The sequence below is a fragment of the Ranitomeya variabilis genome, chromosome 5, assembly GCF_051348905.1.
Source record: "Ranitomeya variabilis isolate aRanVar5 chromosome 5, aRanVar5.hap1, whole genome shotgun sequence".
NCBI classification, from domain to species: domain Eukaryota; kingdom Metazoa; phylum Chordata; class Amphibia; order Anura; family Dendrobatidae; genus Ranitomeya; species Ranitomeya variabilis.
Window position 1 is genome coordinate 85,629,275 of NC_135236.1, and position 16,814 is coordinate 85,646,088.

Here is a 16,814-nt window from a genome sequence, read left to right on the forward strand (position 1 = left end):
ATACAATAAAACCCACACTTATAAAAAATAAATTCTTTGAAAGCTTTGACTTTCATGGTGTTGTTTTCAAGGGAAATAAAAAATGTAACTCTACCTAGGAGCAGATACAGGATACCTCTATGACAGTTATATAAAAACCAGAAAAGGAAATTCACGGCCCCTGTACCCCAACACAGTGCCAGCGGTGCCTCTAATAGTTATGCCAAGGGCTGATCTGTGACCCTCAATGAAATGTTAAGCTGATAAGTAAAGGCCGCACTATTAACGACAAGCAAGAGCCATATCAAGGGCATCTCTCTTCTGGATCACTGCCAGTGCCCATTATAACCAATGAATGGCCATTGAATTTTAATTAGCAATGCTTAAATGGTTAATTTTTTCCTCGTGATAACAGCTGGTACCAAGAAGTGGTGTCCCAGCAATTCCCCCTCTTCCACAATGTGCTTTACTGTATAGGCTTTGTCCAAACTACACATCCCCTCCAATTACTAACCAATAATGGTGACGCACCCCCACTCCCCCCAAAAAACTGTTCAGAACTTTCAATAAGAACAGGGTAATGATACTGCCCTATTCCTCTATGGGTAACATGATGTAGAAAAACGTTATGGTTTCCCTCTTTAACATCAATTATTTAAACCAGGACAGGGTAAATCATTTGGAAAATCAGTAGGAAAACAGGAAGCAGAACATTTTGTCCTGGGGAAAATGGGTCATGTTGCAAGGTCTGAGATTACTGAATACAGTAGTCCATTTATTATCGAGCGCTCACAGCCAGGGTATTACTAACGTAATGAAAAAGAAAAGTTTTGCAATACTGCTCCTTAATCTGTCCTCATGAATTACAAATCCTCTCATAATTTAATGGAGCAGAAACGACATTTCCAAAATCTAAAAAAAAGAAATGTTCTTAAAGAGATACAACCGTACTATAAACTGTCTGCACATTAAAGAGTTATTCTCAAACTAATAAAGGGAAGTCGGTAGGATCAACCCTCTCAAGCCATGTAGCCATGTATATGGGCATGCAGGTCTTGGAAAAAAATACACCTTGATATTTGCGATCCCATGTCTTATTTAAGAGAAATAATAGTTTTTCTTAATATGTAAATGAGCTGTTAAGAGCTATGGATGAGACATAGATCTCCCTCAGAATCTGCCACCAGAACTTATAAATGAAAGGGAGAGTTACCAGTGTGAGACATGTAATAACTGACATTCTTCTCTCCTGATCTGCTAGTCTCACACTGGTAACTCCCCCTATATTAGGTGATAACTTACCGATTTGGGGCATCCCATAATCACTTCCTCACCTAAGGATTTAACATCTTCTATTTCATGTCAATTTTCTGTCTCCTGGCAGAATTTGGTAATTTTTGTTCTCACATTCAGAGAACCATAACTGTTTTCTTTACAATTGTTTTTTTGCAGTCTGAGTTGTATTTTTCAATGGCACCATTGTGAGGTACCACTAACTACTGATTACATAGAATTATTAATTAACTTTTCTAAAAAATTTGGGGAAGAATGGAAATACACCATTATCACCATAATTTTGCATTTTAGATACCAGCAGGTCACTGTTCGCTGCAAGTAATTTTATTCTAACCTTTATACTATGAGTAACCCTAGAGATGTTAAAATTTGTTGCATGTGTAGCACCATATGTGAAATCTCTGCTTTGCAGTCCAATTGAAGATTCTTCAGAGTCTTCCCTGGGGCGTGTGCTTTCACCCTTCCAATAAAGATTTGGCCAATCACAGCCGATCAGCTGATCTAGGAGTCTCAGACGCTGCCGAGCTCTGATTGGCAGAATCTGGGAGGAAGAGATTAAAGCGCACGCCTCCAGAGAAGACTCTAAAAAATCGTCCAGTTGAACTGCAGAGCAGAGATTTCACATACTGCACTACAAAAACAACAAATGTTAATATCTCTGCAATGGAACAATGCAACACGAAATGAAAAAGAGGGGCAGAATCAGGTGAGATCACAGATTTTCCCTTTAATAATCTCATGCTGCTATGGTACGCTGCTGTGTTTATAAAGGAACACTCCTCCCTATGTCTAACCACTTAGATGCAAGACTGCTACTGACCACAGTATATAGGGAGTTAATGACTCTCCAATAGTGTTGCAGGCATAGCCCAGTGATTGCTGTACCATAATCACAGGGATTTGTAGCTCTATCCCGTCAGAAAATAACTAATATACTGTATATAGTCATGTGACGATAGGGAAGTAATAGTATTTCTTTGACGTCCAACCTGAGCTGTAATACCAGACATATCCCATTGACTAGAGGTGGTGCTGTTTAAAGAAATGTGGCGCTGTCTTTATATTACATTTGGGTCTAAGCTGCAATAGAAGACATAGTCAATAGACTAGATTGGCACTGTCACTGGAAGAAAAGAGCCATAGCTGGTCAAAAATCATAAAAAATAGTTGGCATAGCTCTAAAATTTGCTGGGATTGTCCCAAATTTTCTAAAACAACACCAATAAACTTGGGTATGTCCTGGTTCAAAAAGAGGTGGGATTTCAATTACCTTTCCCAAAATTGGGCATTTCTTTTTGGCATGGGTCTTGGTGTGTAAGCCATAATCATTTCAATTTTATGAACCCAGGGGTTGGTAAGTATGATATTACCCCAATTAGTGGTGACTATGAAACCAAACACTTGCCAATATGGTCTATTTCTTGAGATGGTCCACAAAGAACCGATGAAATCTGATTAATTATACAGCTCTGGCAAAAATTAAGAGACCACCACATCAAAACTCTGTCATGGGCAGGCCAATCTCCAGACCTGAACCCCATTGAAAACCTCTGGAATGTAATCAGGAGGATGATGGATAGTCACAAGCCTTTAAACAAAGAAGAACTGCTTACATTTTTGCGCCATAAGCAGTGTGAAAGACTGGTGGAAAGCATGCCAAGACGCATGAAAGCTGTGATTAAAAATCATGGTTATTCCACAAAATATTGATTTCTGTACTCTTCCTGAGTTAAAACATTAGTATTGTTGTGTCTAAATGATTATGAACTTGTTTTCTTTAAATTATTTGAGGTCTGAAAGCACTGTTTTTTTTAAATTTTGACAATTTTTCTTTTTCAGAAAAAAAAATGCAAAATTTATTGCTTGGAAATTCAGAGACATGTTGTCAGAAGTTTATAGAATAAAAGAACAATTGACATTTTACTCAAAAATATACCTATAAAAAGAAAGATCAGACAAACTGACAATTTTGCAGTGGTCTCTTAATTTTTGCCAGAGCTGTATGACCAGTGAGCTCAATAAAAATAACATGGATTACAATGAAAGAAAAAGTAGATGTGTGCATGTTCTGAAGAGGTAGATGGTGGCCTTCAAAATTATTTTCAGTGGTGGCCTTGATACTGCTAATATGTGTACAGAGGTTTACAAAAGTATTCACTATTCCCCCATTGGCGTTTTTCATGTTTTGCTACCTCACAACCTGGAATTTCTCATTTTTTTAAGGGTTTGCATCAGTAATTTGCATTAGGGTTTAAACAGCATGCCTACACCTGTGAACATTTGATTTTCTTTTATTGTGAAGCAAACAACAAATAGGACAAAATAACTGAAAACTTCAGTGCGCATAACTATTCATCCCCATAAAGTCAGTACTTTGTAGAGCCTCCTGTTGCATCAATTACAGCTGCAAGTTGCTTTGGATAAGTCTCTATAAGCTTTCCACATCTGCTCCACCTCCTTCAAGTTAGATGGTTTCCTCTGGTGAACAGCAATCTTCAAGTCTGACCACAGATTCTCAATTGGATTAAGGTCTGGACTTTCACTAGGCCACTCCGAAACATTTACACGTTTCTCCTTAAACCACTCGAGTGCTGCTTTAGCAGTATGCTTTGGATCATTGTCTTGTTGGAAGGTGAACCTCCATCTCAAATCACTGACAGACTGAAACAGGTTTTGCTCAAGAATATGCCTATACTTCACACAATCCATCTTCCCCTCGACACAGATAATTTTCACAGTCATTGCTGCCAAAAAACATCCTCACAACATGATGCTTCCTCCGCCATGTTTCGCTGTGGGGACGGTGTTCTTGGGGTGATGAACTGTGTTGGTTTGGCACCAGACATAGCATTTTCCCTGGTGGCCAAAAAGTTCAATTTTGGTCTCATCTGACCACAACACCTTCCTCCATACATTTGGGGAGTCTCCCACGTCTTTTGGAAAACTCAAAATGAACCTTACAAATTTTGTGTGTAAGTAAAGGCTTTTTTCCTGCCCAGTGTTCCATAAAGGCCACCTCTATGGAGTGTACGGCTTTCTGTGGTCGTATGGACAGATACGGCAGTCTCTGCTTAGGAACACTGCAGCTTCTTAAGGGTTACCATTGGTCTCTGTGCTGCCTCTCTGATTAATGTCCTCCTTGCCCTCTTTGAGAATTTTGGTGGGTGGTCCTCTCTTGGTAGGTTCGTTGTGGTACTATGTTCTTTCCATTTGATGATAATGGATCTGATGGTGCTCCGGGGGATAATCAGAGATTGGGATATTTTTTTTAAACCTAACCTTTCACTAGCATATGACTTTTGCTTGCACCAGAAATGTTTATGGGCTTCATCACAAAACTGGTAGATACATATGCACATGCCAATTTCTAATTATTTGATCCGATAAATTAAATGTATGCCTTTATTTTTCTTACTTTACTTCACCAGCTTAGACTATTTGGTGCTGATGCATCGCACACAAATCAGATTGCAAAAATATTTACACACGTGTAATGTAACAAAATAGGTAAAAAACGAAGGGAAGTGAATACTTTCGCAAGCCACTGCGAGTAAATTAACATGAGCCCTGTGGTTATTAGGGAAATAGTGACTGAAATATTTTTCATAAAATAAAAAAGATAATAAAACATTTTTTGGAATAAATGGAAGCAATGCAGTGAATTAAATGAATGAATGTGACCCCTGAGGATATTATTGGATTATTGACTGAAATAAAGATCTTTAATGAAAAAAAAGGGAATGAAACATTTTTGGAATGAATGAAAGCAATGCAGTTATGGCAAGAATCGGTGAATAAACTGAATATGGTCCATGTTGTTGGTGACAGATTCAAGATCGGATTAGAAAAGGTAAATGACGGCAGCGATTTGTAGGCTGGAAATTCATAACTCATTAATTCACCTTCTGCTAATTAATACCATGGTGCAGTCCCAGAGTCTATCATTAAATTCCCTCTCCTCAATGTCTGTAGGCTTTCTAGAGAGGGTAAAATCGTCACCCCCCTCCCTCCTCGCCACCATTTCCTCACTCTGATCTGCTGCAGAGTCCTTTCAGTAGAGACGGTAGCGTGATGGGGCAGATCTTGAGTCTTTGAAGGGAAAGCCTCCTCACATGAACGCAGAGTGAGGTTTTGGGCACTTGTTCTTTTTCACTTTGCGCATGAATCGGTTAAACTCTCGGTTTCCTTTGTCCCACTTGTGGATGGCAGTGAGAATGTGCTGATTCTTCACCTTCCGACCGAGGACCAAGAACTGACCACTCAGCTGCTCCAGCTGTGGACATGGACAATTAGCCCCATTCTTCAGGAAGAGGACAAGCTCTCCCCAGTCCTTCCTCTGGATGGGCCCTTTCTTCAGGGCTTTCTTCTTACGTAGGGTCAGCTTGCGGTCTCCGTTGTCCTTCTTGACCTCCCGGATGGAAACTTTCAAGGCTAAAGCAAGAAAAGACATAAAAAATGTGTATTCTTTGTTATATTTTTTTTTTATTTTGCTAGTCACTATTTTTGCTTATTATCTTTCTGCTGTATTATTTGATATCATCAGAAAATGGCAATTTATGTTCTCCAACGAGTTTAACCAATAAACTACATGTTTAGTATGTTACTTTACTATAGCTGCTCCTGAACCATCCTTTAATTAAAACTACAACTTCTAGCATGCTCTAACAGCTGCAGACTGGGTGTTGTAGTTTCATAATGGTTGAATACAAGTGAAGACAACAGCTGGAAACCTTGTTGAGACAAATGAAAAGCATATATCCCTCGCTAGATTCATACATCAAAACCAAAAGGGCACAGGACAAGGTATTTTGGTGTCCTAGGCAGATGAAGCAGATGATGCCCCCCATGACCCCTCAGCTCCCCAAGTGAAGGAATGAGTCAGAGACTAAGGTAACAGGACCCCTAACGTACCACCCTACCTGCTCCGATGGATCAGGTAACAAGCTCTGATGACCACCTTCACTAGAATTGTTACTGGTTTCACCAAGTAAAAAAATGTGGTGTACTTTAGAGGTGAGGCTCAACGCTTCAAGCATTCAATGCTTGCAGATCATTCACATGGTACCAGGGAAAAATAGCAATATTCACCCCTGACATCCCATATTTTAAATTTCAAACCCAAGGACAGTCATGGAAACTAATTTTGCTTAATTATAATGGGGGTTGTTTGGTTTCAATTAAGGTATATAGTATTTGGTGGATACCCCAATGGTAGCTAAACAGACCCCATTATAAGGGGATATGTATAATGGTTTTTATGTCTGCCATGCAACAAATACAGTTTGCAATAAAATTGATGGTGGTTCTGGTGCCATATTCCTGTATGGATAGCAGTTCTGGTGACATATTCATGTAATGATGGTGGTTCTGGTCTCGTGTTCCTGTACTGATGAAGGTTGTGGTGACATACTCATGTAGTGATGGTTGTTCTAGGGCTGCATTCATGTACTATTGATGGCTCTGGTGATGTATTCACATAGCAATCATGGTTTTGGTGCTGTATTCATCACCAGAACCATCATCAGTACATGAATGCAAAACCAAAATCATCATTAGTACATGAATACATCACCATAGTCATCAACGGTACATAAAAACATTACCAGATCCATCATTAGTAAATTAATAGGTCACTAGAACCACCATCAGTACATGAATACATCACAAGAACCACTATCATTAGAAAAATGCATCACCAGAACCATTATCAGTGCATTAATGCATTACCAGAACCTCCACTAGTACATGACTACATCACAAGAACCACTATCAGTAAATAAATACAACAGTACCACCATCATTTCATGAAAACGTCAACAGAATCACCATCAGTACATGAATACAATACCAGAATCACCATCAGTATATGAATACATCACCAAGATTAGTACAGCAATTGTAATATCAAGTCATTCTGTCACTGGTTTCTCGCCACTGAGAGGGGCCAGAAGACCGCAAGATCGCAAGATCTGATTTCATGCACTCCTGCACTGAATATATCTTCACCATCATATTAAACAGTGCAGGTTTCTACTTCTAGTGCAAGGAATAATATGTTCATTTGAGAGCTCCTGGTGCTTTCTGGCTTTGAAGGTCTCAGCTGTTCAGTGTTTTCCACTTCCTTCTGCTACATATACTTGTCTCTGGCAATCAGAGATTGCTAGTGTAAAGGTACCTTCACACTGAACAACTTTCCAACGAGAACGACAACGATCCGTGACGTTGCAGCGTCCTGGATAGCGATATCGTTGTGTTTGACACGCAGCAGCGATCTGGATGCCGCTGTGATATCGTTGGTCGGAGCTAGAAGGCCAGCACCTTATTTCGTCGTTAGGTCGGTGTGTATCGTTGTGTTTGACAGCAAAAGCAACGATGCCTGCAATGTTTTACAATGGTAACCAGGGTAAATATCGGGTTACTAAGCGCAGGGCCGCGCTTAGTAACCCGATATTTACCCTGGTTACCATTGTAAAAGTAAAAAAAAAACACTACATACTCACCTTCTGATGTCTGTCACGTCCCCCGCCGGCGGCTTCCCTGCACTGAATGTGTCAGCGCTGGCCGGCCGTAAAGCAGAGCACAGCGGTGACGTCACCGCTGTTACTGCCGGCGCCGCTGACACATTCAGTGCAGGGAAGCCGCCGGCGGGGGACGTGACAGACATCAGAAGGTGAGTATGTAGTGTTTTTTTTTAACTTTTACAATGGTAACCAGGGTAAATATCGGGTTACTAAGCGCGGCCCTGCACTTAGTAACCCGATGTTTACCCTGGTTACCCGGGTGCTGCAGGGGGACTTCAGCATCGTTGAAGACAGTTTCAACGATGCCGAAGTCGTTCCCCTGATCGTTGGTCGCTGGAGAGAGCTGTCTGTGTGACAGCTCCCCAGCGACCTAAACAGCGACGCTGCAGCGATCGGCTCGTTGTCTATATCACTGCAGCGTCGCCGAGTGTGACGGTACCCTTAGTTTAATACTGCCTGTTTCTGTAGTTTGAGCTGTTGGTTGTTTGAGAAGGCGTTTGGAGTGTTGTTCAGAAGATTACTGCTTGGTGATTTGTTTGTGTGCATATCCTCATCCTCTCCTATTTGTTTTCTCCTTCCTTTACATCCTGGTGTTCCACTCTGTTGTTTATGAGTGCATATTTGTATGATTGGTATTTCATTTATCTCTGTACATCTTCCTTTGTTACTCTAGTATGTATATTCTTATACACTACAACTCCCCACTTCCCTGGGTGGGGGATGGGATAGATAAGAGTTGATTTAGGAGCTCAGCAAGGCACACGACCCACGGCGTCTTCACCATCAGAAGTAATCTGGGAAGCAGGGATAGCTAGATTGCCACTAGCTTTAAGGATAACGAAGGAGCCCCTAGCCTAGATTTCCTGCAACAGTGCCGTGACTCAGGCACATACACATTTGTATCTCATGAACCTACAACTTTTAGTATGTTCTTAACAATAGTAAGATGATGCTGGGAGTAGTTGTTATCAGTCATTATCAGACTGTGGACCATACAGAAACCACAGTACTGAAGAGACGTAGTCATTATCAGCAAGTAAGCATTTACATCCAGGTACCTTATAGGTGACACCTTCTCTGTCTCTTATTCTCTGTCTACTAGTCGTGTTCAGTCCTTCTCAGCCCTTATCTACATGCTTTTCACTTGACAAATGGTAAGGTGTTAAAAGTTTTAATATTAGATGTTAGAACTGTCCCAAATAGGGCCACCATGACATGATGGGATGGCTTTTACATTTGTTTGATCAAAATTATGTTAACTAAGCACCCTATATTATTTTCATGCGCTATTGTAGTTTATTTATTTACTGCAGGGTGTTTGCTTATTATGTTTTTATCTTTAGTTTTGTCTAAGTTGTTTCTTTTCCTCTCCATCTTGTTCAGATGCCATGGTGACTTTTCATATACACAGCTCTTCTCTGCAAACATTCCTCTTCTCCGGTTTTCTGCAGTACATCCCAACATGGTGCCCTTAAAAATAAGTGTTATTAAAATGCCCTCTAAATAAGAATATGTGTGCAAATTATGACCTAAATAAGCCTCCTATGGTATATGGCCTCCACACTGGTGTGATGGCCATGTTAGTACACATCGCAACTGTGCTGTCACTAAAAGAAGAAAACGTGGTCTCAAAACAGTAGTTCCTCCAATCGTGGCTTCACTCAAGCAATACAGGATCGGCTTTTCTTTAGGCGACTCTTACCGAATTCACTGGCGCACATGTGTTCATAGAGAGAGTCGGCTTTAATCTCGCTGTCACACTGTGGGCACACCTCCGTCTCTGCGTAAGACACAAAACAAACATTGTTATTAAATGTCCTGGCTCATTTGTGCAAGCGGTTCGTTGGTATTCTCTACTTTTTGGAGAGGCCAACATACGCGATTAATGAAAGTTGACCTGTACCAGCCAATGTTGGAGTAACTATCTGATGTACATGCGAGCCTCCCAACTCTTCCCTGACAGATTACATCACAGGAGAGAACGACTGGGCAGATGGAATTTCGACTGCCGATCTTTTGTTTTCAGGGGAAATATGTCAGTGCAAATGTGTCTTTCTCCTCCCACGCTGTTGAAAAAATGTGACCACGCGGCCAAACAATCAAGTGTTTGCGGTAATAGAGAGATAGCTGTCTGATGAACGAATGTTTGGCCTACAGTGTATGGGGTGTCGGGAGAGATAGCTGTTGACCAAATGAACAACCAACAGTTTCTTTATGTGTATGGCCAGTTTTAGTACGCCAAATTCTCTATCCAACCTCCCTTTACCTATGTTGCTCAGCTTCTGTCCCTCTTTTGCAATCTTGATCAGTGTAGTCTCAATCCCTAAAGCTTAGTGTTACTCTACCGGCATTAGAACCTCTACAATGAAAGCACAGTAGCTCTGCTTTTAGTCCTAACCCATGCACCCCATTCTTGTCACATTGAGAAATGTGAGAAAATAATATCATTAAGGCACATACACATTAAACTAAAAATTGTCCAAACTGGCAGAAGTCAACGACAATCTAATGTGCATTGTGGCCCCAATGCTCCCACGACAGACAAAGTCAGGGAAGGGATTTGGTCTGTTGGATTTTAATCAGCCGAGCATTCCTATGTATAGGGGAGTCAGGAGAGAAAGATGTGTGCCAAACTATAGTGGCCAACAGCCATCCCATGTGTATGGGGTTTATAATAATGAATAGACCAATTAAGAGACCTCAATATTCTGGAAACCATTTGCCTTTCGTAAGCTTCCATTCCTCAGAATCTCAGTTATAAAGCCCCTCTGGAAAAAATGGAGTTCCCAGTTGAAACTTTTGCAGCCTAGTTGACACTAGGGGCCCAATTATAAGGTGTGCCAAATTAGTCCAAGGCCAACTCTTTCAAATTAGAGGGCACCGCTATTATTAAATGGGTTGTCCAGGACTTTAACATTGATGGCCTATCCTAAGGGTAGGTCAACAGTGATTGATTGGTAGGGGTGCGACTCCCGGCACACCTGCCGATCAGCTATTCTTGATGTCGGCACCTGCCAGAACTGCTCAGTTGTGAAGCGGCACAGCTCCGTCAACTGTATAGAGGCCGAGGCAAGGTACTGACCATCTGTCCCCTATTCAGTAGGGAGTGGATGTGCAGTACCCGGCTGTGGCCTCTATTCTGTCTTCGGAGCTGTGCTGTGAAGCTCCACAACTGAGCAGTTCCAGCCACCACTAAGATCGGCTGTCCAGCAGGGGTGCCGCTGTTGCTCCCTCACCAATCAGACATTGTTGACCTTAGGATAGGCCATCACTGTTAAAATCCTGGACAACCCCTTTAATAGAACATGATCCTGATACAAGTTCAACACTGGGGCCCAGAATCTTCAAGACACACATCTGGGCACTGGAGCTGTAAAAATCAACTATGAATTGACTAATAATTCCATAAAAAAAACCAATAACTAAATATATATGACAGTTTATACCCTCTGATAATGCCATGAAATTTCACCTATAGCTTTAGTAAATTAGCCTTTATAGCTCTTCTATTGTTACGTGACATGATTTGAACTGATTCCCTCGATGCTCCGGTGTAAGGAGTCACACTCACACTACACATGACACATTGAGTTGACTCTTCTGTTAGACTCTGATGTGTAAATGGATTTAATTTCTGCTTCCTGCTCCATGTTGGGATCCCGAACACACAGAGCACAGCTGTCCGCTATGCGAACATCAAATCTGATCAAGCTAGCCAGCCAATACATATAATATACACATATAATCCAATGGCAGACAGCACAGCAGCCATTAGTCAGGCTGGTGGTAATAAGTGGCATCCGATGGAAACACTATATTAATCCCTTAAGAATGCAGCCTTAAACATGCAGCGTTTTGTGGGTGTTTTTGCTATTTTTTTTTTCATTGTTACAACTTTAAAGCTATTACTTTATATTCACTTTTGACTTTTATTAACTTTTTGAACTAACCACTAAAAAGAAAATTATTTTTTTAATGTCACCATATTGTGAGAGCCACAACCTTTTTAATTTTTAAGTTAATTGACCCATGTGGGGATTTTTTACAGTAGTTTTTATTGCTACCATTTGTATCATACAACTATTTATTCCATTTTCTCTGAGGCAATATGCACAAAAAATATAAGCAATTTTATAGTCAAGACTGGCATTTTATATATTTAGTTTTTTGTTTTTTTTCCCATAATGAAGCTTGTTTTATTAGTACAAGATTTTTTTATTTTTTTTGCAGTTAAAAACATTTTAGGAGACTTTTTAACAATATGTATTAGTCTCACAAGGGGTCCTGTTCGTGCAATTGGTTGCTTAAACAATCTACTACACTACTTACCGTATATAGGTCAGTGTATTATACCTGTATTAGGCCGGGGTCACACTTGTGAGCGTAATGCGAGAAACTTGCCCAAGTCTCTCACATCAATACCCGGCACTGCCGCTGGCACTCGGGACCGAAGCGTGTGGCTGCATGTATTTCAAGATGTGATTTTTTTTTGCTATCATGTTCAAAGGTCTAGACTAGGTCTGAAAAATGAGAGGACAACAATATTCAAAAAAGTTGCTCATCTCATATAAATAACATACAGTATGTCACTCATAAGCCATAATGTAAAATGACAACTAATGGATAGTTGTGATAAGCTAGCATGTTCGGGTGCTAACTGAGTGTCTTCAGCGTGCTCGAAAAATATGCTTTTGGTGCATGTCTCGTGGCTGTTCGACTGCCACAACACATGCAGGGATTGCCTGTTTGCTATGTGGCACTAGAGCATTGCAAGGCTTAAAAGTCTCCTCACCTTGGCATGTCAGACTTGACATGTCACTCTGCAAGGAGAAATGTTACCCCTTGCATCTACTTTTAGTTGTAATCTGATAGCACCACGCCGGCTTCGCAGCATGTCAGTTCACTCACCAGCCACAGCAGTTGGTTCCTCTCCCTCTCATACTCCGCATGCTCCCAGCAGCACTTCCAGCCGGGCCTCTGGCCATGTTCTTAAAGGGCCAGCGCATGCACTTGCTAATTCCTCCCCAGCCAATGGTTTTGAGGCATTATGTATATATTGCTTTCTCACCACTGGGGAGGTGCCTGAGCAACCTTCCTGTTACAGTCTATGTTGTCTAAGGTTGCATACTAGTGCAGGTCTTACCTGCTGTACTCTAAGTACAAATCCTGCCTGCTGTACTCCAAGTACAAATCCCGCATGCTGCACTCAGAAGCAAATCCCGCATGCTGCACTCAGAATCAAATCCTGCTTGCTGCACTCATAAGCAAATCCTGCTTGCTGCACTCATAAGGAAATCCTGCTTGCTGCACTCATAAGAAAATCCTTCACACTCTGTCTCTGATACAAGCTCTGCCTGCTGCTCCATCCAGTCTGTCCTTCGGGTCCAGCTGCTGCGTGACCGTTGGTCTGTCCTGGAGTGGTACCTGGCGTTCATCGGGAGCCAAGTCTAACCTCACCATCAGAGGCTCTAGCGAATAGTCAGGTGATCGCTTAGTCATGCCCCTCCAGGATATCTGCCGTCCGTGGTACAGTGGTTCCACAAACCACGATCGTGACATAATCACTGGAAATACTCTGGTGTGGATAGGTTGTAATAAGTGTGAGCAGGTTGCCGGATGCAGTGACAGACAGAAGGCAGAGCAAGGATTAACAAATATAACGGTTTTAATTTAACAGAGGGTTAACTCCTCGCAGGGAAGTGCAGGGTTAAATGGGGAGAATAACAGTCCAATTGTAAAGGATGTAAAGGATATGCAGAGTTAATGAACAATGAAACAGATAACGGCAGTTTTTATGAATGCTGCGGGGGAGTCAATAGCGCCGACAACAGCTGGAGTGGTGGTTGTATGTAAGGGGTGACAGAGACTGGTATATGCCCTCACCCCTTTAAGCAGGTCCCGGTTGAAGCTAGTACTAAATGATGTATGTTGTAATTAAATGCCGTATCTAGTGCTGTTATGTCCATATATGCTGTGAATTCTGTTCTTGGGCTCCCTCCGGTGGTTATAGGTGGTAGTGCTGCTGTCTGTCCTTCACAGCAGTTATCAGTTGTGTCCACTCTGGACTGGGCTATTTAGTCTGGCCTCACCCTTTAGTCAGTGCCAGTTGTCCATTGTATTCTGGAGGATTCACATCCCTTCACGGTTTCTCCTGCTTCCTGGTCTTTTCACCAAGATAAGTTCTGCTTGTTTGCAGCCCACATGTTGTGGGCCTCATTGTTCAGTGCATTTCATGTTTTTTCTTGTCCAGCTTAATCTGTGTAAGGATTTATGCAGTCAAGCTGGAATCTCTGGAGAGGCAGATATACCCTCCATATCTTTAGTTAGATGTGGAGTTTTTTGTATTATCTGTGGTGGATATTTCCTAATATTTTAATACTGACCGCATAGTTCTCTGTCCTATCTTTCCTATTTAGCTAGATTGGCCTCCTTTGCTAAATCCTGTTTTCAGCCTGTGTATGTTTTTTCCTCTCCTCTCACAGTCAATATTTGTGGGGGGCTGACTATCCTTTGGGAATTTTCTCTGAGGCGAGATAGTTTTCCCTTTTCTATCTATAGGGTTAATTAGTCCTCCGGCTGTGTCGAGGTGTCTAGGATCAGTAGGTACATCCCACGGCTACTTCTAGTTGCGGTGTTAAGTTCAGGGTCCGCGGTCAGTATAGATACCACCTTCTCCAGAGTACGTCCAATGCTACTCCTGGGCCACCAGATCATAACAGTACAACTGGCCAACAATGAGTTAACCGCATCTCAGAAGAAGGGAAAGAAAGTGCTGAGCCATTTTTTTTTCTGTACCTAGTTGTGTTTTTTTTTTCCCTCTTTACATCTGGGTGGTTCAGGAGTTTGGCGCTGACATGGATGTTCAGGGACTTGCTTCTCGTGTGGATCAACTTGCTGCTAGAGTACAGGGTATTTCTGATTATATCATTCAGACTCCAGCTTTAGAGCCTAGAATTCCAACTCCTGATCTGTTTTTTGGGGACAGGTCTAAATTTCTGAGCTTTAAAAATAACTGTAAACTGTTTTTTGCTCTGAAGCCCGGTTCCTCTGGTGATCCCATCCAGCAGGTTAAAATTGTCATATCTCTGTTGCGTGGCGACCCCCAGGATTGGGCATTTGCCCTGGAACCTGGGAATCCGGCGTTGCTTAATGTAGACACCTTTTTTCAGGCGCTTGGGTTATTGTATGATGAACCTAACTCTGTAGAGCATGCTGAGAAAACCTTGTTGGCCCTGTGTCAGGGTCAAGAAGCGGCAGAATCATATTGCCAGAAATTTAGAAAATGGTCTGTGTTGACTAAATGGAATGAGGATGCTTTGGCGGCAATTTTCAGAAAGGGTCTTTCTGAATCCGTTAAAGATGTTATGGTGGGGTTCCCCACGCCTGCTGGTTTGAGTGAGTCTATGTCTCTGGCCATTCAAATTGATCGGCGCTTGTGTGAGCGCAGAGTTGTGCACACTATGGCGTTGTCTTCCGAGCGGAGTCCTGAGCCTATGCAATGTGATAGGATTGTGTCTAGAGCTGAACGACAAGGATTCAGACGTCAGAATGGGTTGTGTTTTTACTGCGGCGATTCTGCTCATGTTATTTCTGATTGCCCTAAGCGTACCAAGAGAATCGCTAGTTCTGTTACCATCAGTACTGTACAACCTAAATTTCTGTTATCTGTGACCCTGATCTGCTCATTATCGTCATTTTCTGTCATGGCATTTGTGGATTCAGGCGCCGCTTTAAATTTAATGGACTTAGAATTTGCCAGATGTTGTGGGTTTCCCTTACAGCCTTTGCAGAGTCCTATCCCTTTGAGGGGCATTGATGCTACACCATTGGCTAAAAATAAACCTCAGTTTTGGACACAGTTAACCATGTGCATGGCGCCAGCCCATCAGGAAGATTGTCGTTTTCTGGTGTTGCATAATCTGCATGATGTTATTGTGCTGGGGTTTCATGGTTACAGGTGCATAATCCGGTGTTGGATTGGAAATCTATGTCTGTGACTAGTTGGGGTTGTCAGGGGGTTCATGATGACGTTTCTTTGATGTCAATTTCCTCCTCCCCCTCTTCTGAAGTTCCTGAGTTTTTGTCAGATTTCCAGGATGTTTTTGATGAGCCCAAGTCCAGTTCCCTTCCACCGCATAGGGACTGTGATTGTGCTATTGACTTGATTCCAGGCTGTAAGTTCCCTAAGGGCCGACTTTTCAACCTGTCTGTGCCAGAACATGTCGCCATGCGGAGTTATGTTAAGGAGTCTTTGGAGAAGGGGCATATTCAGCCATCTTCTTCTCCATTGGGAGCAGGTTTCTTTTTTGTTGCCAAGAAGGATGGCTCCTTGAGACCCTGTATTGATTATCGCCTCTTGAATAAGATCACGGTCAAATTCCAATACCCTTTGCCTTTGCTCTCTGATTTGTTTGCCAGGATTAAGGGTGCTAGTTGGTTTACTAAGATTGACCTTCGAGGGGCATATAATCTTGTTCGTATTAAGCAGGGCGACGAATGGAAAACTGCGTTCAATACGCCCGAGGGCCATTTTGAATATCTTGTGATGCCATTCGGACTCTCTAATGCTCCATCTGTGTTTCAGTCCTTCATGCATGGTATATTTCGGAATTATCTTGATAAATTCATGATTGTATATTTGGATGATATTTTGATTTTTTCGGATGATTGGGAGTCTCATGTGAAACAAGTCAGGAGGGTATTTCAGATCCTTCGTGATAATGCCTTGTTTGTGAAGGGGTCTAAGTGCCTCTTTGGAGTACAGAAGGTTTCTTTTTTGGGCTTCATTTTTTCTCCCTCATCTATAGAAATGGATCCGGTTAAGGTTCAGGCCACTCATGATTGGATCCAGCCCACATCCGTGAAGAGCCTTCAGAAATTTTTGGGCTTTGCTAATTTTTATCGCCGTTTCATTGCCAACTTCTCCAGTGTGGTTAAACCCCTGACCGATTTGACGAAGAAAGGCGCTGATGTGACGAATTGGTCCTCTGCGGCCGTTTCTGCCTTTCAGGAGCTTAA

At 41.9% G+C, this 16,814-nt stretch overlaps 1 protein-coding gene across 1 annotated transcript in view; it reads right to left on the reverse strand.

Moving 5' to 3' along the window:
- Nucleotides 1-3,550: 3,550 nt before the first annotated feature.
- SFRP1 (secreted frizzled related protein 1) overlaps nt 3,551-16,814 on the reverse strand; it is a 29,296-nt gene continuing 16,032 nt past the window's right edge. Inside the window, exons 2-3 of the mRNA XM_077262817.1 lie at nt 9,499-9,576; nt 3,551-5,706 (exon numbers count right to left, since the gene is read on the reverse strand). Coding sequence (XP_077118932.1) covers nt 5,384-5,706; nt 9,499-9,576 — 401 coding nt within the window. The 3' untranslated portion in view covers nt 3,551-5,383. The remainder of the gene's footprint in view (nt 5,707-9,498; nt 9,577-16,814) is intronic.